Consider the following 24,443-nt stretch of genomic DNA (forward strand, 5'->3'; position numbering starts at 1 on the left):
ATTGACACCACGCACCCCACGCTTTTTTTAAAATATTTTCTTTTATTCACACTATTATTAATTTATATTTATTGAAATTTTAAACACTATTCTTAATTTAAATTTATTAAAATTTATTTTCTAATTTTATTTCGGTTTTCTATAAAAAGCGTGTTTTTAAACTATTATTTATTTTTCCATAATATTATATTATCTTGCCCATCTTTTAAGCTACTGTGGCGCTTGTGGGTAGCATATTTAAAATGTATATGTTTTAGGATTGTCATCGTGTGCATTGAAAAATCGGCAGATCAGGATCAGAGCTTACAGATTGAACAATCTTAAATAATTTATAATTTAACAAGCAAAAGTCGGTTTTTTTAAACGTTGTTTTTTATTAATTATACTTGCGTGTACATGTTTTTAATTTGTATTTTTCGTATTAGTAGTAGGGTATAATATAAATATGTTTGGGCTACACACAAAATAATTATCTTTTTAAAGACATCTGCAATTGCTGTAAATAAAATAGGGTGAAAAATAGGACTACTAGGAGATTGTTTTGAGCTCGATGTACTTGGTTCATAGTTGTTTTTATAGATTTACCCCAGACCTCTATCAGGTAATCAATAGGAGGAGGAAAATACAAAACAAAATATTATCATAGTAAGAATAAGTCCTTTTATTACAAAACTTAATTCAAACAATAATTCTAAAACTAAATTAACAAGATATCCCTAATTTCGGTGTGGCTCTTGGCATAGGTCTCCTAAAAATCCTCCTCTAAAGATTTCCATTGTTTCCTGTTTCGTTTGACTCTCCTCCAGTTCACATCCGCTGTTAACTTAATTTCATCCTTTCATCTAGTAAACTGCTTTCCTTGATTTCACTTGCCAACCCTTGAATACCATTCTGTCGCTGCTTGGCTCCATTTTCTTTTTCTATCTCGAATCAAGTGCCCTGCCCACTTCCATTTTTGTTGGTCTATTATTTCCATTATGTCGGTGAGTTTTGTTTCTGTATGGATAATAATGTTGCTTTTTCTATCTCTTATTTTCTAACTTGACGTTTGGCTAGTAAGATAACATACAGATCGTAGAATGAGGCTAGGTATGATTGATTATATTGAAGGTATCGAGTACTACATACATGTAGTGTACAAAAAATGAAAGTATTTTCTACACTTATTCCAACAATGAATAATGAAGTTTAAGATATGAGTACGGTAGTGAATTTGTTTGTGGTGGTGTTTATTTGAAGTACGAAGCACTCCTACTCATATCATGGCGAGCCTTTGTACAACATAATGAAGAAGCAAAAACTCATCGGAAAAACATCAATTATGAAAGTGGTTAAGTAGGAAAAATGATAACATCTCTATTAGATTTCCGTTCATTGAAGAGGATAAGAGAATGGAGAGAGAATCAGAACGGAGCTTACCAATAGCATTAAAATGCATATAAACTGAATTTATCTCCGCTCCATTTTAAGATTTGTGAAGAGGAGTATAAATTTATACGTAGAGCTACGATTCCCAGATCGACTTCAATGGACAGACATTCTTAGAATTATGTTTCCATGTTTTATAATAAAGTAAATCCACGAATTTATCCACTATTACGAATTCAGTAAAATAAGTCTAAAGTCAATTTTATTTGTACAATCACTATTTACTCTTGTCAACATTTTTTTCACTATTTTCATTTTCATCAGGCTCAAAGACTTCATTCACTTTGCCACCCCTACTCGCTAGAGGTGGAATATTATTTTGTTCATCGGAGATTTCTCGTGAATCCTTTATTAGAGGTTTTTGCTGAGGTGGCTCTAAAAAATTTAAGTTATTTTAAAATCAATACATTGGAATCTGAAGTATATTGAGAATTTTCTAGAGAAATAAATATTTATGCTATTATAATATAGCTTATATACTCTCTCTCAGTATATGACTTGTTTTTAATTATACTGATTTGGTGCTTAAACATAAATAAATATTATTATTATAAGCAATGAAAGATTCGATCATTTATCAGCAGCTCGAATTGTCGGGGACCCAGTGCTCTGTGAACGGCTGGATCACTTGGCGTTGCGTAGAGATGTCGCTTCATTGTGTGTCTTCTACCGCATTTATCACGGGGAGTGTTCCGAAGAGCTGTTCAACCTGATTTCTGCCGCTGAATTCCACCTTCGCACGACACGCGACAAATTAGGATATCATCCCCACCATCTGGATGTGTGGCGGTCCTCCACAGTGCGGTTTTCAATTAGCTTTCTTCCACGTACTACAAAGCTGTGGAATGAGCTTCCTTGTGCGGTGTTTCCGGGACGATACGACATGGGTACCTTCAAAAAAAGCGCGTACACCTTCCTTAAAGGCCAGCAACGCTCTTGTGATTCCTCTGCTATTGCAAGAGAATGTGGGCGGCGGTGATCACTTAACACCAGGTGACCCGTACGCTCGTTTGTCCTCCTATTCCATAAAAAAAAAATTTACTCTTACTCTCACAATTTAACTTTACTTACTTATATCCAGAAGGGGTTTCAAAAGCATCGCAATAGGAAATTCTATAAGTGCCGTTACAAGTATAGCAAGAATGATTGTTAGGCTGAGGAAGCCGATGAATTGAAATAACTGAAACAAAAAATAATATTGTATAAACTAGACTAATTTACACATTAATGCTTATGTTAGAATAAGGTAACTATGCAGTACAAACATGTAAGTACTAAAGAAGATAATCGTTAAATATCAACATTATATTATTATTGGGTATTTCAAACTCGTGTCATTGTAAAGACACACAATTGCAAATTGATTACTGAAATCTTTGCAGGTACGTTTAATTAAACCCAGCATTTTCCAAGACTTTCAGAAGATGTTATCATATGGTGAATATAATAAAATAAAACTTAGTTTTTTGTCTATAAGTTTAACAAGATCGTGAATTCATGATGCATGTTCCAAAGGAACATTATTCATGACGTAAGATGATGGATGCAGTCTCAGTTCTATTTCTAGTGATTTTGATATGGACATATATTTCGTATTATATATACTTTTATTTACATTACACCACTTGCAAATATTATAGTTTGAAGAAGGCCTGTGTCATCTTAAGATTTAATTAATTTATAAATTTTTAAATTGTCTGCGAACATTGAATATTTATTAAATATTATTTGATCCAAAATATCATTAATAAAAGTGTTAAAACGTATTTGAACGAGATGTGAGCCCTGAGGAACGCCTGATGTAGAGAAAAAACGTAAACAAAGTGTAACCACTTGCAGCATTCCTCTACCGTTTTTAAATATGAATGTAAAAAAAATACCATAAATCCCATATAATTTTAACTTTGATAGAAGTATGTCGAGGTTCACTTAATCGAAAGCACTATAAAATCCGTGTAAATGCAATCAGCTTTGTTGTCTACACCCAAAAAAAGATCCGTCACATAACCTAGAAGGTTACTGAGACCGATCCTCCTGGGTAAACTCGTTGAGTTTTTTTTTGATCCATATAATTTTATAATAGTTATCGAATATTCATCAAAGCTGCTAAGATTGCTGTGGTTTTGTAAATGAGCTTCGGACCCAGTGATATTCTTCCACCCCTATACTTAATCATCTCCAAATATCATTAAAAAAAGGTTACATAGTTCGCACAATTTATGGCTGTAACTTTATCAAAGGATATTTAATTTTAAAACACATGTATAACATAAGACAGCCAATCAGATACTAGTGCGTCTATTGTCTATAGGTATCAATCCCTATTTCCTACAGGAAACGATAGTTTTCCATACCAAAAAGTTGCAACAAAAATAATTGACAATTGCGGTGCAATGTAGTGCTCGTAAGACATAATTCGATGTTAATACATTATTAATAAAGGGTCATAGAATAGTTTGAATAACACCTAGTTTCACTAAAGGGGTGGTGTTGTAGCTAATACTCGAAATCTTTAATAATTATAAGTAATATTTAAAAGTAGTACTGCTGTACATACTTTCTGGAATTTTTTAATATCAATAAGGGATGAGACGAGTAAGACGTTCAGTTGGTAGCAATTCATACGCCCTGCCCATTACAATGCAATGCCGCTCAGGTTTCTTGAAAAACTCAAAAATTCTAAGCGGCAATAATTGGGCTTGTCACCTTGAGACATAAGATTTTAAGTCTCTCTAAATTACTAGTAATTTCACCGGCTACGGCGCGTTTCATACAGAAACACAATAATACTAACTCCCACTGGCATTGGTAATCTGATAGTATTCAAAAATTGCTGCCATTCTTGCATTATACGAGAATACTGATTGCCAATGGGTTTTTTTTTCAATTTTAAAATAAAGCTTCAGGGACCACGGCTGTTCTTCTGTGCTGTGATATTTTCCACTTGCGTTCATTTAAGTTGGCCACCAGCTAGCATATGTTTAGATAAGCCAGATAGTAATTGAAATATATGTTCTATACTTACTGTTGAAGGCACTGTGAAATAGATATTTTGAAACGCAGATGAATAGTAAGCGAACATCATTGAAAAATGTACCAAATACATCCCATAGGAAACTCTAGCAGGGATCTTCCATATTTCTAAGCATAGGAACCAGTTGATTGGACCTGTAAACATATATTCAAAATTAATTTTCCACTTTGTTTCATATAGCATAACTTTCATGTACATGAAAAAAATAATTAAATATTTAATTCGTAGGCTTATACATTGTATTCGGTACAGATATTAGTTTGTCATAAGGCCTTAAAGTGCTTAGGATGAGTTAGGTGAGCATAGCTATATACAGGCTATAATTGGACATAGTTCCTGAAAAACATTCCAAGCCACAAACATCACATTTTTAAGGAATTGGTGTTGGGCTACTAAGTCTTAATGTCAAGACATTGGTCACGTGATTCAAGAATCACGTGACCAATTTTGTGTTCTTAAATCTTAACTCAATTTCAACATAATTTTGGATTGGAACGTTTTTCTGAAATTACGTCCAATTATTGTATGATTTGACCCTAAGCTTTCCTACTTTTTCAAAATGTTTGGACATATATGAGGAATCCATTGCTCCGAGCATCTCCCAAACTTCTGACTTGAGCGTTTAGCGCTCTTATAAAATTTGCTTGTATATTATATTTATATGAAAGAAGTGTACTACGACCATGATAAGTGAACGTCTGGCTGTCCGCTTACCCTACCTTTCTCAGATACAAGATGATGTTTGTAAAGACGATAGAATATTTAAAAAAGAAAATCACTAACCCCCGTAACCATTAACACAAACGAATATAATCCATCCCACACTTGCTGCCCATATTGCGCGAGTAAATGCGTTGATCAAATTTGATGTAGTCTGGCTACCCCAATCAGGTTGGCCATTAAGATAGTTGAGGTAAAGCATCAGATAGGTCATTCCGATACAGACCAAAGTAAAGAATGCAGCTATAACCTAAAAAACAGAAACAAAATGCTTTATTTTGACTAACACAAAACAATGGAATATAAATATTATATTTATTTGTCAAAGGAAGTGGCGATAACATAACACATTGCAAAACACTCGGTACTACGTCATAAATGACGAGGTTTTGACATGGGGAATAGAACTAAATTGAAACTCCCAGCTCATCTTTTAAATTATATACATACCCCCTTATTCATAATAGTCTGCTAACTTAAAGCATTGCTCATTCTCACTCTGTCTTCTTCTATTGACCTAAGTCAGAATGAGAAAAAACACTTCTAAGCGGATGTTTGAAGTTAGCGGACCATTATGAATAAGGGGGTAACAAAATTGGCTTAACCTGCTTTATATATTCCTAACCCTGACCCTAATCAGTCCAGAGTCATTCATTAGTATCTTCTATCTGTCATTTGTCAAAGAAACTTTATAAGCTTTTCAAATTTGTGGTCACTGGGTCCTAGTATACGTTTTTCATTTTCAACCCCTTCAAATCCTCGAGTTAATTTGAAATTGAAATTTTGCATATCGGTCAAAGATTGGTGTCAATTTAATCATTTATATAGTCTGTCTCGTTTTTCTTATCAGGTATAACATATAATCGTAATTTTTTTTAAATTAATTATTTTTGTTACAAAGTCACACTATTCGTAGTTTATGCTTATCAAAAAAATAATTTCAACTTTTATGTTTGGTTCTTTAAAGCCGTGTTATGTAGATTTTTTTCTAACTTTTTTAGTCTAAGTGAAATTAGGTCTTCGCCTTCGCTGTTGTAGAAGTGTTTTATGTTTTATTGTTTCTGTTACATTTTTATTTTCATCTAAAGGTTTTATGCTTTTCTCCTGCGTTCTTTCAATACCTATGTTTGAAGTTGTAGCTGTTGTTTTGTAATTTTTGTATTACTTAATTTCTTCTTCTGCGTTAATTTTGAGTTTTTGTATTGAATTTGGTTTTATTTGTTAATAACTTATGATCAGACTGGTAGTTTAGATTCTATGTCTCAATTGAATGCCTTTTGGTAACTACGTTTCTTCAGCTCCCGGTATTCGAACCTTAGAGTTAAATCACGCACCCATATTATTTTTTTATGTGCTTTTTTTTATAGCATTATCAATTCCTGAATCTCAGTTTCGGTCGCTGCTTCCGTGTACTATACCTGCTTAAATGGCTTAAATCGCATGGTATATAATGTTATTGTTAATGTTGCGACTCATCTATTACAATCCCGTGAAGATTATAATTTTTATGGGACTTGTTTACAAGGAATCCTTCTCCATGTTTGCCTGGTGTATGAGCTTTATAAAGCTCATACACCAGGCAGAATATGAAAACTGAATTATGTGCTATAGCACATAATTCAGTTTTCATATTCTTCTATTTTATTTCTTAGTTTTCTTTTCTGATAAAGCAATTCTGTTATATTTTAAATCACTAATTATTGCTTCCTCTAGTTTTAATAAACGTTCATATGTTGATAGAGTCCAGTAGATGTACGTTGCTATCATTACTTTTTGATTTTTTGTGTTATTATTTTTGCTCTTGGAGGTTTAGGGTCATCACAGTTTTGGTCTTTTTATTAACGTAGGATACCCAGCTTTAGAATTCCTTTCGAAACACTGTTTCTTCTGCTTCAAGACATTCATCACGCAAGATTAAATAATATTATATTAAATTATTTCAACTTTTAATTTTTCTTTAAGACTCAGATTTAAATATACACCACTTACCGTACCTAATACCGCATAGGGTAAAGAGACGTCCTTTTTCTTCTCACTCTCTGGGGACGCACAGACCTAAAGTTTATATATAAAAGAAATTAAAACATAACTTACTCGTGATATTTTGACCTTCTTATTCCTGTACATGCGTAGAATATATCCAATAATCATACCAACGAAGAATGGTGGCGAACGGGTTAATATATTCACATAGTAATGAGCGTAGTTGTCATTAGTATCCACGAGAAAAATGTAAAGCGTAGCAACTAGCAGTGATATGGTAAGTCCTATGATGAGAGCTGACCAAGAAGAACGCTTGCTACCACGTAACAGCCAGAATAGTACCAACGGAGATATTAAATGAAGCTGAGCATCTATTGCCAGGTACCACGTTACTATAATGCACTGAAATAATAATTATTAAATAAGAAACATTTGAAATAGTTTAGTTTATGATTTAAATTGAATCACAAGTTTCAATTTCATGATAGGAGGCACACGGTTGCCGCCAGCGAATAATAGCGACGGTAATTGTTGCAACGGCACCTATTCAACCACCATCAACTACCGCATGATAATTCGTATACTGTAAGATAGCTATAAAAGGCACTCTTGTACAAGACAGTATTACCACCTGCCTCTAAGGTTCGACGTAATGGATGTTCACAGATAAAGAAAAAGATTTGTCAATGGCAAAGTGCTGTTAATCGAACATACGCACGATATCGAAACAGGTGATTTGTTTTTGCATATTATTATTAAAAACAATTAAAAAACACCTTTAGAATCTCGACTAATTGCCATCTCATGCTCACAGCCACTTACTTCAAATAATTATCTTTTTCTAGCCATTTCTCACCACATAATAATATATTATGTTTACTATTTTATTTTATTATATCGTTGCAAATTTATCACAAGTTTAATGTATAGTTATCTCAAGTTGTCATGTTATAACAACTAAGGAAATCATGGTCACAGTTATGTGGTGGAACACTTAAACACATTTCTTACTAGTTACTGAAATAAAAACTTAAAGGAATGTAATTCGTTTCCTTATGCAAGTGGTACAAATTGCTTAAATTTTTTATACTTGATAAAATTTTTATTTTTCTGATATTTTACTTACAGGTTGATGAGGATTGACAAAGTTTTGGATGTGGAGAAGTGTGGTCCACCAAAACGCTCTGCACGTGTGCACGTTTCCAGCAGCTATGTACCAGAATCCACCATCCGATATTCTATTGTATAAAGAAGCTTCAAAGAGTATAACTATTGCCAATATTGGAAACATCCTAAGTAACCTTCCCAAGTAAAATTTGTGTAAATTCATCAAGAGAGACTCTGGAAATAATGTGTTCATAAATAAATTTAATTATTAATCGTTCCCTACTTACTGAAATTCAATTAAATTTACTATCAAAATCCAAATCACGGTAACATTTTCAGTACAAAACGTTACCGTGATTTGGGTTAGTTTGAAATAACAAAGAATTCTAAAGACCCAACGCTTGAAGTAAAATTGAATTAGAACAGCAACGTAGTTTTTGGCGCTGATCAACACCTAGCTATGTAAGTATTTGTCACCTGATGTATAGTTGGTCAGTTTATGGTAAAAGATTAAAAATAACGATAAAAGTGTGTAGATGTGTTAACTCTGCTAGGGAAATAGTACGGGTCACCTGTTGTTAAGTGATCACCGCCGCCCACATTCTCTTGCAACACCAGAGGAATCACAGGAGCATTTCCGGCCTTTAAGGAAGGTGTTCGCGCTTTTTTTGAAGGTACCCATGTCGTATCGTCCCGGAAACACCGCACAAGGAAGCTCATTCCACAGCTTTGTAGTACGTGGAAGAAAGCTCCTTGAAAACCGTACTGTGGAGGACCGCCACACATCCAGATGGTGGGGATGATATCCTAAATTGGGGCGTGTCGTGCGAAGGTGGAATGCGGCGGCAGGAATCAGGTTAAACAGCTCTTTGGAACACTCCCCGTGATAAATTCGGTAGAAGACACACAATGAAGCGACTTCTCTACGCAATACCAAGTGATCCAGCCGTTCACAGAGCACTGGGTCCTCTACAATTCGAGCTGCTCTACGTTGCACACGGTCAAATGGATCGAGCTGATACTGGGGTGCGCCAGACCAGAGATGACAGCAATACTCCATGTGTGACCGGACCTGCGCTTTGTAGAGGGCTAGTATGTGGGCCGTCTAGCAGTATTGCCGTGCTCTATTAATGACGCCCAGTTTCTTTGAAGCCAATTTGGCTTTGCCCTCCAGATGACCACAAAATTGGCAAACGATCGAGATTTGAGAGACTTGTGGGAGGCTCCTTTGCACAGGATGCCGGCTAGATTATGGGTACCACAACGGCGCCTATTTCTGCCGTGAAGCAGTAATATGTAAGCATTACTGTGTTTCGATCTGAAGGGCGCCGTAGGTAGTAAAATTACTGGGCAAATGAGACTTAATATCTTGTCTCAAGGTGACAGGCGCAGTTGTAGTGCCGCTCAGAATTTTTGGGGGTTTCAAGAATCCTAAGCGGCACTGCATTAAAATGGGCAGGGCGTATCAATTACCATCAGCTGAACGTCCTGCTCGTCTTGTACCTTATTTTCATAAAAAAAAAACGAGTATTCCGATACTAGGCGAGACGTTAAGGGAAGTGTTGTTGAAGAACGGTGATACGACAAATGGGGTTTTTTAGTGATAAACGCGCAAACTTGAGTCTTCTGGGGGTTAAATTGGACAAGGTTCAATGTACCCCATTCCGTGACCTTCTCAAAAGAGGACTCGATACAAGTTTCTCTCGGCACTGGTCGACAATTTCCCGAGAGAGACCTGCATGGCCCATGTATATGGCACCACCAGTGCTGTCGTCTGCAGAAGAAACAGCGTGGGAGATAGCACACAGCCTTGGGGCACTCCAGCATTCATGGGCTTTGGGTTCGAGCAATATCCGTCGACAACGACCTGTATGCTGCGCCCAGTGAGGAAGCTGGAGAACAAGCACTCGGGAAGCCCAAATGATGGAAGTTTTGAGAGGAGCGCCTTGTGCCATACACGATCAAAGGCCTTCGCAATATCCAGGCTAACTGCCAGGCCTTCCCCCTTGCTTTCAATAGCTGCAGCCCATCTATGTGTTAGGTATACCAGAAGATCACCTGCCGACCGACCATGGCGAGAGCCGTTTTGTCGGTCGTTGATCAACTGGTGACCCTCTAGGTATACCAAGAGCTGACGGCTTATTATGCTCTCCATGATTTTGGAGAGCAGGGAGGTAATAGCAATAGGCCTGTAGTTTGTCGGATCTCAACTGCCGGAATAAACGCAAAATATTATGCCTTTTTTTGCAAAATATATAGCCTGATATTGCAAAAGTCCACGTTGAGTGTGGAGCGGGGTGCCGTGGTGTTACTGCCTCGTTTGTACTTGGTCATGCGCGGTTGTGTGCCCTCCCCAGAATACGAAGGGCAGCCCGAGCTTGAGTGCTCGGGGAGGTTCGCTGACTGTGGTAGAGCCGGTACCCTCCTGGGGTAAAATATGGGGGGGGGGGAATGGCCACCGGTCGTCGACACCAACCTATGCGAAACATAGCGGCACTAGGCCGCTACTTCACGCCGGTATTATGTGTGGTAATTAACTCGGACGAGTCTGGCCTGATTGTGCTGACGTCAAAAGACGGCACCGTGACTCTCCCACTTCTACAAAGCCCTTAGTCGCCTCTTATGATACCCATAGGCCTGGGACTACCCTATTATTTTTACGCCCCGGGGAAAGTACAGGGCAAGGCTGTTGTTAGCTTTCAGAAAATGTCACCAGCAAATGGCGGATGGGGACAGAATTTTTGTACCCATAGCAATGTGTGGTACGGTTTTATTAATTTAGATAATTTGTATAAAGCTTATTTTTTGAAATATAAGCAAAATTCAGAACAGAAAAATGAATAACAAATAGAAGTAAAAGCACAAAACGAAATAATAGAGGAATATATTCCATTTAAAAGAAAAGTGGAAAAAATAGAAAAAGATACGAGGGCAACGCTAGGTGAAGATCGTGATCAAATAGAAATCAAAAATAGAATAGTAAAAAAGCAGAATTAAGCTTGAAGAAAACATAATCTACAGGAGAAATTCTCGAAAATTTAAAACCTTGCCAATGTAGATTACCTTTAAGTAGCTGAGGAAACAACAAATTTGTTCAATACTGCAGTTGACTCCACTTGCTAAACAAGCTCAGGCTGTGCAAACATGAGAGCGAACGCGACATATTGACGAGAAACAGAGATGTCACAAATACAGACAAAACCGTTCATCATCTTCTAGCAGGATGTGAAAAAATTCGCGGGACGTATTTTGTAGAGACACAGTAACTTAATTCGATATGCGTTTGGCTAAGAAAAACATCATTGAATCGTTTTGGTGGAGGGAAGCACCCAAGCAACTGATTTTAAAGAAAATAGTGTAACTATATTAATATGGGACTGACGTTACAAGTACTCACAATAGACCAGATCTTATTTAAATAGATAAATAAAACAAACATACTTACCTTATTGATATTTTGGTACCATCTAACTATAACATTGGAGCTACGGAAATAGAAAAAATTAAAATATATCTTCCGCTAAACACCACTGTCAAGCCTATTCCGATTGTTGTAGGAGCCACAGGTCACTGCAGTGACTAAGAGCCTTAAGCGTTATCGTACCAAATAAAATGCAAACATTTATATCCATACACTAAAAACCAAGCAGCATTACACACTATAACTAGTAAAGTACTTGGGGATACCGTTTTCGTAACACTATCGTCGCAAGCACATTCACACATCGCAATCAAAGACACAACCATTATCCGATCAGCAATCATTTATTTAATCATTAAGTCTTTCATCCACCTCTGAGGTTCTCAAAAATTATCAGACCCATCACAATCTTAGTTACAACATTAGCTTCATATTTTAAATTGGGGGATGGATAGGTTTCCTTTCCCTTAAGGTCTCGGGACGAGATTATTAGGTAAGCCAAGACGGTCGTGAAAAAGTCAAATAATATAAAGTAAGAATTTACTTAAAAGATTTACACAAAACAACAATTGTTTTGTGTAAATGAACATTATATTATGAATATAATTAGTATGTTGGAAAAACTTCTGTAATTCTTATCTTTTATTAAAATTACGTTATTATTAGTAAACGAAAAATGGTTCTCAAAAATTTTGAAGTTGATCTTCCTTATTTTATATCTATCACCCAACACTCTTGTTTGGAGATTACTAATTGTTTTGAGATTAATATAAGGGCTGCAGTTGCGCCTTGTTTTCCCGGTTTGCTTTTTTTTAATTTTCTTCGTACTAACGCATACGCATTCCATACAAAAACACAAGCAATGAATACGTGAATACGATTTAGTGAGTTTGTATATCTATTAATTAAAACTTATTATAAAAATAATTAGATATTTTTATAGGAAAATAATGTAACTTACTTGGTGTAAATTTGACGTAACTGATGTAAACTACCAGCAAACCGCTGAGCATGAAAAAAGTGTCAACAGTGAGATCAGCCCCAGTCACCCAAATATTTTGAACTTTTTGAACCCACTAAAAAAACATGTATCAATATATTCTCAAAACCCATCAAATACTAAACACAATAAAGATTTCCTAAAAAAATACATTAAGATGCCAATGAGAATGTTAATATTAATAAATAATATAATAATGATAATAGCGTATATTTGTGAAATTCAATAGTGATTTATTCAAGAATGTCACTAACCCTGAAAGAAACCGCCGGGATCCAAATAGACAAATTTTCGACGAAATCCCACTGACCTTGCAGTATGGCAAAAGCTTAGAATTATTAAATATAAAACTGAATGAATTTCTGAGTGCGAGTAATGTGATAACATAAAATGTGAAACTTTTTGTTAATAATTAATTAGACAATATTTATTATTATAATGTGAATCTGAAATTCTGTATTATTTTTTATTATTATGATAATTAATAATTTTATGTTTCTGACATGTAGACATATTTCATCTCATCTTGTTGTGTTATTTGCCTTATACATAATACAGTAAATAACTGTATTAAATTAATTTGCATGCCTTGTTAAGCCTGGCGAAACATGTGAAACTGTAAGATTATACGATCGTAACATACCATGTTTATACGCAAATACAGAATTTGATTGATTGATTGACTAAAATCATTTATTTCAGGCATTCGTTAATACAATATTTGACAAACAATCTTATAATACTTTGTTAGTTACAATAAAACAGAGCGAAGTCTTGTATTAAATTGATTTAAAATATACTGGAATAAGCGATATACACATTGTGCAAAGTTTAAGTGGCACATTTAAATACTTCATTCTTATAAAGAATGCATGCTGCTTTTAATTACTTAAATCAGTGGTTATATATACGGTGTGATGTAATGCCAAGGTGAAATATAACAGCTTAAGTAGATCCCTTATTATAGATTGCGCTTATCATTAAGGTAGAATTTGTGAATATTCGCAGATTTAGAAACTAAAATAAACTCGATTGTTGGAGTGCCATGAAAAATATAGTGGTGTTTACCAATAACTACACTACGGAGATCACTAGTCGGTTGATGGTTGACAAAAAAATATCTAAATCCATAGCCTATCGACTAACACAATATTAATAGCTCCTTCTATTAAGCACCGTAAATATAATTGTGAATCAGCAAAATTTATAACCATGCTAAACAATACAAAATAATATTTCACAAAATAAATTAAACAACGTCAACTACAAACTAATAACAAAAAATCAGGTTCAATTCTATATTTCTAAGAGAACAAATAGGTTTCTTCTTTATTATTTTGATGTATTTTACTAGTACTATTGGAATATTTCTTCATGTCAAACGTTATCATTATTGTCACTTAGCTTAACTTACCTCAGCCATATCAAAAAAGTTAGCTACAACAGATGGTATGACTGCAAAAGTATGTCCGAGAATGACCCAAATAATTGCAATTGCTCTTATTCCGTCCAAACATTCAAGGGTCCCTGGTTTACTAGAACTACGTAATAAGTATGCCATGTTTGTGTAAGCGGAAAATAGACGTAGTAGATGCATTTGATCCGAACCTAAAATACATTTTTTCTTAGATAATAAATAGTTTATAGTAACAAAAGAAGTTTTAATGTAATTACTGATTAATAAACACGAACTTCTTAGAAATAGCTACTCTGTTACGATTAAAGATAACTTTTATAATTCAATAAAAACACTAACTGTATAGCGATTTTAAGATAATTTTATTTCTTAATATCGCTATCTTTATTTCAATTATAATGTAACTATGTTCGATGGTGAAATGAATCACAATAACCGTAGTTACACATAATAGGATGCAGTATGTGAACGCATGCTTTATGATTCTTCTTTGTGCTATGAGTTAAAATTAAAAACACTGAGAAAGTAATGGATGGAACTCATTTCCTAGTTTATAATTTAAATAAGAATTACAAATCATATATCAGTCCTGTCATGATATAGAGGGATTGTGTTTTGCAATTAAGGAACCAAAAGATAAATTAACTACGACAAATATTACGAACACCATTCGTGTGAAAATATTTTTTTATATAAATGAATATTGGAGCTAGATAAATGAGTTACAAGTTTTAGCTACAGTATTTGTTGCTGATATAAAAGAAAACACCGATCAACTTTATTATATATAATTCACCTTAAAAGGTAATGCATTTAATAATAAGACTTTTGTTAGTTAGCATTATTATAAATATAATATTCTAATAACCACTGGTGAAATTAAATAAATAAATATAACTTACTTCTTTTGAGGTAAAATAGATGATAAAGGTCATATGATGTGCTTACTAGTATCAGGAAACCAATGATTGAAAAGAGCACTCTGAAAAAAATTATTATAAAAATAAATATTTCGTTGACAACGTAGAATTTAATTAAACTTTCTGAGTAGTTGAAGTAAACTTCGATTAAAAAATTATGATTCTACTTAAATAAACAATTTACAGCTTAGCTTTTAGTTCGCTAAAACAGTAGTGTCGGGAGAAACTTCTGCAAATTCCGATTCGTTGACGAAATATCCTTATCAATTTATGACCTGTTAATTTTTTATTTAAAAATATATTATATCAAATTGTATAATAATATGGAAAAGAAAAATCGCGAAATAACGATCGCCATAAAGTGACTGGATGATATGGATGAGTTAAAATGTGACAGTAGGTTGGGTTTACTGGATTTAAATATGAGCCACACATTTATACATTACCATTTGAATGTACAATAATTGTAGTACTTACATAGCCACATAGTCCCCAGCAACCCAATGCTTATCATTGGGCAGTCTGCACATATCATCCTCATAAACAAAACCATATGATGTTACATTTATGATACTGTTAATTGCTTCATGTGTTGTGCAGACCTTTGGTATACAAATAGCTAATTTCAGCTCCAAATTTCGAAAGATAGTAGTAGTATCATTACCAAGCCTGGAAAGAGTTGTAATAATAACATTAAGACTTTATAAGTTACATAGGTACTTTAATTGTTTTATTTTATTTTATTGGGGTTGACAACAGCCTAATACAAAATAATCATCTATAATTAAATACAAAAACATAGCAAATTATAGTCTACCACGGTTAACCTAATGGAAGGAACAGCAGTGTTTACAATATTATTATTATTATTATTATTATTATTATTATTATATTGTGTGTATAAGTTATTGAGGTCTGGTGTAATAATTCCCAATCAACCTCAGAGTGCATCTTAATGAAGACTTTTTTGTCTTCAGCATACAATAAATAGTCTGATTTAACGATGCTAGCTCCTATATCGTAAATATAGACGTTACCAAGCAAACTACCCCGCGGCACTCCTGATGGAATAGATGTATAGTCTGACCTAAATCCTCCCAAAGCAAGAGCTTGACGACGGTTTGAGAGGTAAGATTATATCCATCTTAAGAGTTCGCCGTGTATACCTAATATATGCAACTTATAAGAATGTCGTGGTCCACACAGTCGAAAGCTTTTTCGAAGTCTGTGTAGACCACGTCTACCTGCCCACCCATTCCCATATTCATCAATGAAAATTCACTTAAATAAGCTAAATTAGTAATTGCAGAACGTTGCTTCAAGAAACCACGTTGGGCGTAAGAAATGCCGTTAGCTATTGTAGAATAAATGCTGGTGAAAACGACTTTTTCAAAAACCTTCGCTAAAGTGTTCAATTTAGAAATGGGACGATAGTTTTCAATATTTCTTTTTCGGCCTTCCTTATGAATTAGTACAATTAACGTTTTTTTCCAAATCAATGGGAAATTAGTGCATTCTTTCAAAGAGTGGCGAAATAGAATTGTGATAGGTATTGCAAGATGCAAGATGCATGATGAAATAAATATGGGAGATATTCCACACAACCAGCGCCTTTACGATTTTAAGATTGAAGCTAGGTGACCTACCGTTAGCAATTACTTCATTAGAAACGTGTAGATTATATTGGTTTTGGTCAGTACGAGAAATAGGTGCAGAAGGGCTGGAGAAGGCACTCTCAATAAATTTATTGCATATGCTCACACCATCATTATATGTTTCTGGAGCTGAAAGTGAAGTTGTTTGGATAAGATGATCCACCCCGTTTTGACTTCACATAACGCCAAAAGAGTTTTGGTGAAGACCGAATTAGTTTTTCAGTGTTACTAGTAAAGCTTCTATAACATTATTTTAAAACTTAATTATGTCTATTTCTCAAAAAAAACTATCTCTCCTATGAATACGATTTTTTTTTAATGATTTTTATAATATTAATTGTTATTTCGGGTTTATGTGTATGTTACATGAGAGGGTAAATATATTTTTCTAAGACTAAATTGTTATATAAATTTCCATGAAAAGAAAAGCTTAATAAAAATATTAATTAGGTGCTATGATCATAAATGTTTGGGTACCTACCCAATTACGTCCTGTTATAAATATATAATAGATAATAATCTACCTACACCTAAATTGAAATATACGTTATTAGTTCAGTTATAGGCATTCGACAAGCAATGATTATAAGCTATAAAGTTAATAACTAGGGTAATATTTTTAAAGTATACTACTTTCAGCCGAAACAATAAGAACTTTGCAAATTATCAAATTTAATTACATTTTGCGAACGAATAGATTAGGGCTAATAAATTTCATATACATTGACAACATTTCTGAATCCGCCACGCAGTAATCTTTAATTTGATTAATTAATTAATGTTGATAAATCTTAAAGTAATTACTGTGTGACGTAATTCAACGACAGCTGCTAATATGAATTCCTTCCATTTCATTTCATGCTAAAAAAATATAAAAATCTTAAATTTTTTTTTAATACAATTAATACAATAGGATATATGCACGATTTTAAACCGACTTCAAAAGGTAGGAGGTTCATCGATTATGCTGATATTAATGATACGATTAACTCGATTCTTTAGATTGATGCGGAATACTTGCTATTTGGCCCCATAAAAATTTCACATAATTTGACCCAGTACTTTTCATTTTATAAACATTTTTTATGTATACTTTGTTTACGTTGATGACATAATTCTATATATTATTATTATTATTAAGTAATAACCCGTTCAAATTGAAAGCTAACAAACGTTCTTCAAGATTTTTAGTGTCTCACAAGAACGTGAATTTTCGAACATATTTGTTTCGGAGTCTATTCCTTTTTTCCGTTCCTGTTTCATGGGACCTATATTGTATAAGGCGCGAGGAACCTTTAGTGGGCCTACCCATACTTACTATAAAAAAATTCTATTCAATATAAGACAGTAAAAAGCATCGTAATCTTATAGTTTACCTGATGTAATCTAGAAATATCCTACTGTACAATATGTTATGTTTTTAAAGTGATAACCCTCACTTCTAGGATTAATACACAAATAAAATTTGAAAAACAAAATTTTATGAACGATGTGGGACTCGAACCCACGACCTCCGGCGTTGCGTGCCGGTGCTATAACCAACTGAGCCAATCGTTCGAGTAACGTATCGTTATAAAATCTTGTTTGCTTTGTTCAACTCTCAGGTTGTGGCATCCTACTGTAGTTTACAGAACAACCTATTACAGACACTAAAAAGTAAAAAATAAAAAACTACTACGCTTAACAGACCGACTTCTAAAACTGAAAAGGAATAAATAACTTAATAAAGATTTAATGTAATACACCTCTTATGCAAACCTAATACCTTTAATATTAATAAAATACTACCTATTGATAGGTTTGAAGTCCAAAGAAAATGTCCTTATTAAATACATAAAACCTACTATTTGTAAGTCGTATGGCTACCACGAGGTAAAAAATGTGAAAGAATGTACACACCTAGAAGTTGAGTCCAATATATTAGTTCCTATAGACAATGCATTTCTTAATTGAGAGTATTTCAATTCATTTTGTTCCAATAGCTCCAAGTACCCGTCAATTTTTAATGTATTCGTGTCAAATATAGGCCATTCAAGGGATGGTATATCAAATTCTTGATTTAAAGGTACATTGATTAAACAATATTTTCCTTCAAATGTCATATCTAAAGCATTTTGCCTTATGGATAAACACTGATGATAGTTTCCCATGTCTCTCAAATTTCCATTTAATATTCCTTTCGGAGTTCTCGCTCCTGCGTCCACAACTAAAACAGTTTTCAAATTTCAATTACGTTTCTTTGACTAAAGTTTTTTGCTGGTCCTTGTTTGACATTACTCTAACATATGAAATATTGTAAAGAAATTGTTGCACATTCTGTTATTATAACATTATTATATTATTATAACAAAAAATTAGGTAGCCAAAAATGATTTTTATGCATCGCCTTCCACTGGTTATAAAATTATGTTATTGTTTATTTGAAGGTTTGTTTACGACTAATGGTTCTTCTTATGTGAAACCTTGAAAGCTCTGCGTTAATTAATTAATATCTTTATTATTATTTAAGGATTTCAATCAACAAGAAAATACTAGAAATCCAAATGTTAACAGTTGGTAAAAATATTTCGCTTTATCAAGAGTTAATGTCTGTAATTAACTCATTTTAATTGTTAATCAAACCAGACAGATCAGTTTTGTATTTTAGCTTATGTGCAGCGTAACAAAACAGATATATTTTGTATTTAGATTTCAGCATACATTATATTGTTTTCGTGAAATTAATATTATGTAGATAATTACTACTAACTTAAGCACTTACATTGTGTAAGAATTCCAGCATCCTGAAACACCATATGATAAAGTTGTCGCTGACACATTTCTTCATCGAGAACCCTTTCATGTAGATCTCTATCAAATGGATACAAATTTGGAAAATCATCCAAATACAACCTTGCACACGATTGTGAAATAAATTGAAAAATAATAAATAAAATAAAAAACTCCATCGCTACCGCAAATCGAGCTACTACTAATTAATTTTCGGGAATCGACTCATTGAAAGAGATAGCTCATCGTCGTAATTACAAAATGCCGTATATATTCAACTATCTTATCGGCTTTCGAATAATCGTACGAGTGACGAATCGGAGGAAAGAAGCTTAATAGATGGTATCGAAATTAAACCTTAGATATAAGACTACCACTTTCTCACTGTATTAATATAATAAATATTTAAATAGATTAGCAAAAAGATGTGAAAATATAATATATTTACAAATGATTTACTGTGTGTACCTCTACACACATATTATTCACACCATATTAACCTGAGTGGCACTGCATTGTAATGGGCAGGACGTAACAATTACCATCAGCTGAACGTCCTGTGCGTCTCTCCCCTTATTTCACATAAAAAAAAAACATTATCTCTAAAACAATAATATAAGCAATACAGAGTATAATAAAGAAAATCACAGTCACAGTCATCATTTAATACCCGAAACTCTAACATTGTATGTCAGTGCATGACAGCTGTGAAGTGAAATCAAAATAAAGAAAAAATACATTTATATATATTCAAGCCTCAGTCATTGATAAAGTTGTCGCTGACACATTTTTTTCATTTAATTGGTGTTTGATGTCACATGCATAATCAGGGTTCCAGACCATAGAACCGAAGTCCAGCAACGAATGGCTTTCCGCAAGTAAATTGAAATCCAAATAATTTTGTGTTATTTTATGATCTAAGTTTGTGATCTAATATAATACCTAGATCATGAATTTGGCCACACTAGACATATTATAACTCATGAGATTGTATTGAAATTAAATTGGGTTTCTTTGTCGTGTGAAGCTGATTATTAAAAACTTATCTTTGTTCAAATATAGTAGATTAAGAGAGCAGTACCCACTACAGCTGTGATATCACGCTGAAGAGATATACTATCCGATTCATTATTAATAATTTTGTAAAATTTTGCGTGTTCTGCATAAAGAAGAATATTGCAGTCACTAATGTAACTAATAATGTCGTTAATGTATAGGTAAATAATATTGGCCCTAAGTGAGATATTCAAAAGGTACCGATGAAAAGTCTGATATGTAATCTTGGTAAGACTGCCTGAGAAGGATAATTAATGTAGGATTTGACCTTGCGGGATAGGTCAACACGCACTCTGGCAGCAACAAATTCTCCAAAAAATTTTGCTTAATTATATCGAATGCCTTGGAAAAGTGAAATACATGACGTTTACTTGTAATTTATTGTCCATGGCATCAAGTACAAGGTCGGTGAAAGTAATCAAGTTTGTGTCTATAGAGCTACCGCACAAGAAACCATGTTGGTAGAGCGTAATATAATCTCGAAGAGCAAGGGCTACTTTGTAACAATTTTTTGCAGGATTACCAAAAAAAAAATTTTGAGAGAAGTCGATATCGAGATTATCATCTCTTTTGTCATTGGTTACAGGTAACTAACATTTTGCGATTATTTCCATATAAGATATATTAAAATCCAATAGGATAAGTATAGCTATCCATTTACAGGTAAAGTTATGGTTAGAAATTTATTTCCATACATCCATTAATTTGTATCAAAAGTTATGGACGATGCGGGACTCGAACCTGCGCCTATCGGGTTCCGGCCGTTTGTTTACTATAATAATTAAAATATAATACGGTAACTTTATAGAAGTTGTCTAATGTAAACAATGACCTTGGTAATTGTTTACATTACTTGCGTTGACTTACAGTCTAGACAGTATGTGGGCAGCCGATAAGAACAAGACGGCTGGTAGGAACATTACGATGAAGTTATATCACTCGATTTTTACTAGTTATCACCTTAAACTCTTCTATTTGAATGACGATTGTAGATAAGATATTGTAATATTGAAGTATGAAACAGGACGGTAACTCTAATATACCTTCCTCACAATATTTTTCTCACAGACATCAACTTTAACTATACGAGTATTCCACGGGTCATGGATATGAAAGACTCCGCAAATAAACTTCACATTTTCATTAAGTCCAGTTTTCTGACTTAACACAAGTTATCACTTTTGATATTAGGATCCATTGCGAGTCTGCATAGTAATTGCCTGGCGACTTGAAAAATGCAGTTCCCACCGCTACCACCAAAATGTTATAAGAGGTATCGCGAAAGTAATTTTTAAAGACTGTTTTATTTCACATTTCACTTTATTGAAGAAATACGAAAATAGTATTTATCAAACAATTATAAATGCACTAAATATTCGTTTAAGGTAAACAAACATAATACAAATATTTATTACTACAAAATTCAAAATATACAATATCAGTGTTGGGGTCTCATTTTAAGCAAAGAGTTGCCTGTAGTAGGAGGCCCCGCTCTTCCATAGCAAAAACATAATAATATGATGTAATAATAAACAAGTTGACCTTATTTATTTATTTATTTATTTATTAAAGCCTATCACAATATTAAAAGTATTACTAATTTATTTACAATATTTTTTATATATCATCCCACTGCTGGGCAAAGGATTCCCCCTTCTTTTTCCATTGGTCCTTATTGTATGTTGTACGCGACCACATCACTCCTTCGTAATTTACTAGGTCGTCTCTCCATCTAGTACCAGGTCTACCTCTTCTTCTTTTGGCGTCTAATGGGTAACAGTTTGTTGCAATACTGCTCCATCTTTCGTTACTGGCCCTTGATATATGGCCTGCCCAATTCCATTTTGCAGTTTTTGCGATTCGTATTATGTCTTTAAGTTTAATTTTTTTCCGCATTTCATTCTTTGTTATTTTGTCTTTTAGTCTAATACATAATAAGTTTCTTTCCATATTTCTTTGCGTCACTTTTAGTCTTTTCGCTTGGTGTTTATTGAGCGCCCAGGTTTGGCAGCCATATGTTCGCGAGGGAGCGATACAGCTGTTAAATGTTTTTGATTTTAAGCTGAAAGGCACGTCTTTGTTTTTTTAGTATATGTTTCAGTGCCCAAAATTTATTCTTATATATAATTATAGAGGTATGTGTATTTATTTACTTCTTCTAAAGTATAAATCATCTATCTTTAAATTCATATGTCCTTCCACGTTTTTTATTACTTTGGTTTTTTCCATGTTCATTATGAGTCCAACTTTCTTGTTTTCTTCTTTTAGATCTTCTAACATTGTCTGTAAGTCTTTAGGTGTTTTTGAGAAAATAACTATGTCATCAGCAAATTTTAGATTGGTAATGTTTTGACCACTTATATTAATTCCTACGTTTTCCCATGTATCTTTGTGTCGAAAAAATATTTGCTGTAGAACTGAGTTGAATAGTTTAGGGGACATTGGATCACCCTGTTTGACACCTCTTTGGATTCTGAATATATCACCTTTAGTTTCCAGCTTAATCAGTGCCGTGCTGTTCTGATAAATATTTTGTATAATCCTTATGTATTTATTTGGCACTCCATCCGCCTTCAACGCATTCCATACTGCACCGTGCTCTACAGAGTCAGAGGCCTTATTAAAGTCTATGAATGCTATGTAGATAGTTTGTTGGTACTCCTTAGCTTTTTCTATTATTTGTTGGATACATTGAAGATGATCACTTGTCGAGTATGAGCTTCGGAATCCAGCTTGTTCTGGTGGCTGTTGTATGTCTAGATAGGTGTTTATTCGTTTTGTTAAAATCTTTGAGAAGGTTTTGTATAGGTTGGTAATCATACTTATGGGCCTGTAGTTATTGATGTTATTGTAACTACCCTTTTTATGTATTAGAGAGATTTCTGTTGTTGTCCACTGGGTTGTTATCTTCGCTTCTTCGATAATTTTATTGAAGAGTTCTGTTACGACATCCAATATAACATGTTTTCCCACCTTTAAGCTTCTTGAGCTAATATTATTCGGTCCTGGTACTTTGTTTATGTCTAGTGAACTCAGCGCACCTTCTACTTCTTTTCTCCTGATACTTGGTATTTCATCGCCATTTTCATTGTCATGGTAGTCCTTCATAATATCATCCTGGCCTTTCATAATTGTACTCGTGTATAGATTTTTGTAGAAGCTTGTTGCAACATTGAGTATTTCTTTTCTATTTTTTTCTGTTGTTGTTTTTGACGTTTTTTTAAAGCCCAGCTATCCATTTCTTTCCAGGTAACAATCTTTGTTTTATTGTTTTAATTGATCCTGATATATTTAATGTTTCTATTATAATATTAGTTTTTGTTTGTCTCTTTTCGTTCCCAATAAGTGTTTTGACCATTTTGTTAGTTTCTTTTAGTTGTGTTTTTTCTTCTTCTGTCCTGTTGCTTTTCAAGTTTAGTTTGCTCTTTTTTCTATAAGTTCTTTTTACTTTATAAGAAAACTCATTTTGATTTGACTTGTTATCAGGAAGATTATTTTTGTCTGCTTTCTTTATGCTTTCCCCAATTTCATCATAGTACATTTGTATATTATCTATTGTTTTTATTTGTGATATATACTTTTCTAATCTTTTGTTATACTCCTCCTGATTTGCAATACTGTATGCTTTTGTATATCCAAAAATCTTTTTGAGTCTGGTGATATTCAAGTCCATTTCCTGTTATTTCATTTTTTGAAAAAGGTATTCATTACTTTGAGGTTGTTTGATCTAAAATAATCTAACAGCATTTGTCCTCTCTAATTTCTGTTACCCAATCCATGTTTAACTATATGTTTTCTTTCTTCTTCCATTTGTTGTTTACCTATTTTACTGTTGAAGTCTCCTTGTATTATAAATGTTCTGCTATCTGCTTGTTCCAGTATTGTACTTAATTTGTTGTAAATATTAATTATTTCGGCGTCTTCATAGTCACT

The 24,443-nt window shown here is 33.5% G+C and overlaps 1 protein-coding gene and 1 non-coding gene across 2 annotated transcripts; both read right to left on the reverse strand.

Moving 5' to 3' along the window:
• Positions 1-637: 637 nt before the first annotated feature.
• On the reverse strand, positions 638-19,577 carry LOC126967964 (nose resistant to fluoxetine protein 6-like). The gene is made up of 12 exons (XM_050812690.1): positions 19,447-19,577; positions 18,585-18,891; positions 15,508-15,699; positions 15,013-15,092; positions 14,108-14,301; positions 12,655-12,769; positions 8,292-8,506; positions 7,277-7,567; positions 5,246-5,432; positions 4,454-4,596; positions 2,500-2,608; positions 638-1,803 (listed from the first exon to the last, which is right to left on the reverse strand). The coding sequence occupies exons 1-12, from the start codon at positions 19,502-19,504 to the stop codon at positions 1,646-1,648; spliced, it is 2,049 nt and encodes a 682-aa protein (XP_050668647.1). The 5' UTR covers positions 19,505-19,577; the 3' UTR covers positions 638-1,645.
• On the reverse strand, positions 18,169-18,242 carry Trnac-gca (transfer RNA cysteine (anticodon GCA)). The gene has a single exon. It is a non-coding gene; the product is annotated as a tRNA-Cys (tRNA).
• Positions 19,578-24,443: the final 4,866 nt, after the last annotated feature.

This window comes from Leptidea sinapis, chromosome 14 (assembly GCF_905404315.1).
Source record: "Leptidea sinapis chromosome 14, ilLepSina1.1, whole genome shotgun sequence".
Taxonomy (NCBI): Eukaryota; Metazoa; Arthropoda; class Insecta; order Lepidoptera; family Pieridae; genus Leptidea; species Leptidea sinapis.

Coding starts and splice junctions, on each gene's coding strand:
- LOC126967964 (XM_050812690.1), bottom strand. CDS start 19,504: ATGTGTCAGCGACAACTTTATCATATGGTGTTTCAGGATGCTGGAATT. Junction 15,093..15,507: donor GCTGGGGACTATGTGGCTAT/GTAAGTACTACA, acceptor AATTTTTTTCAG/AGTGCTCTTTTCAATCATTG. Junction 12,770..14,107: donor ACTTTTTTGATATGGCTGAG/GTAAGTTAAGCT, acceptor ATGTTTTTTTAG/TGGGTTCAAAAAGTTCAAAA.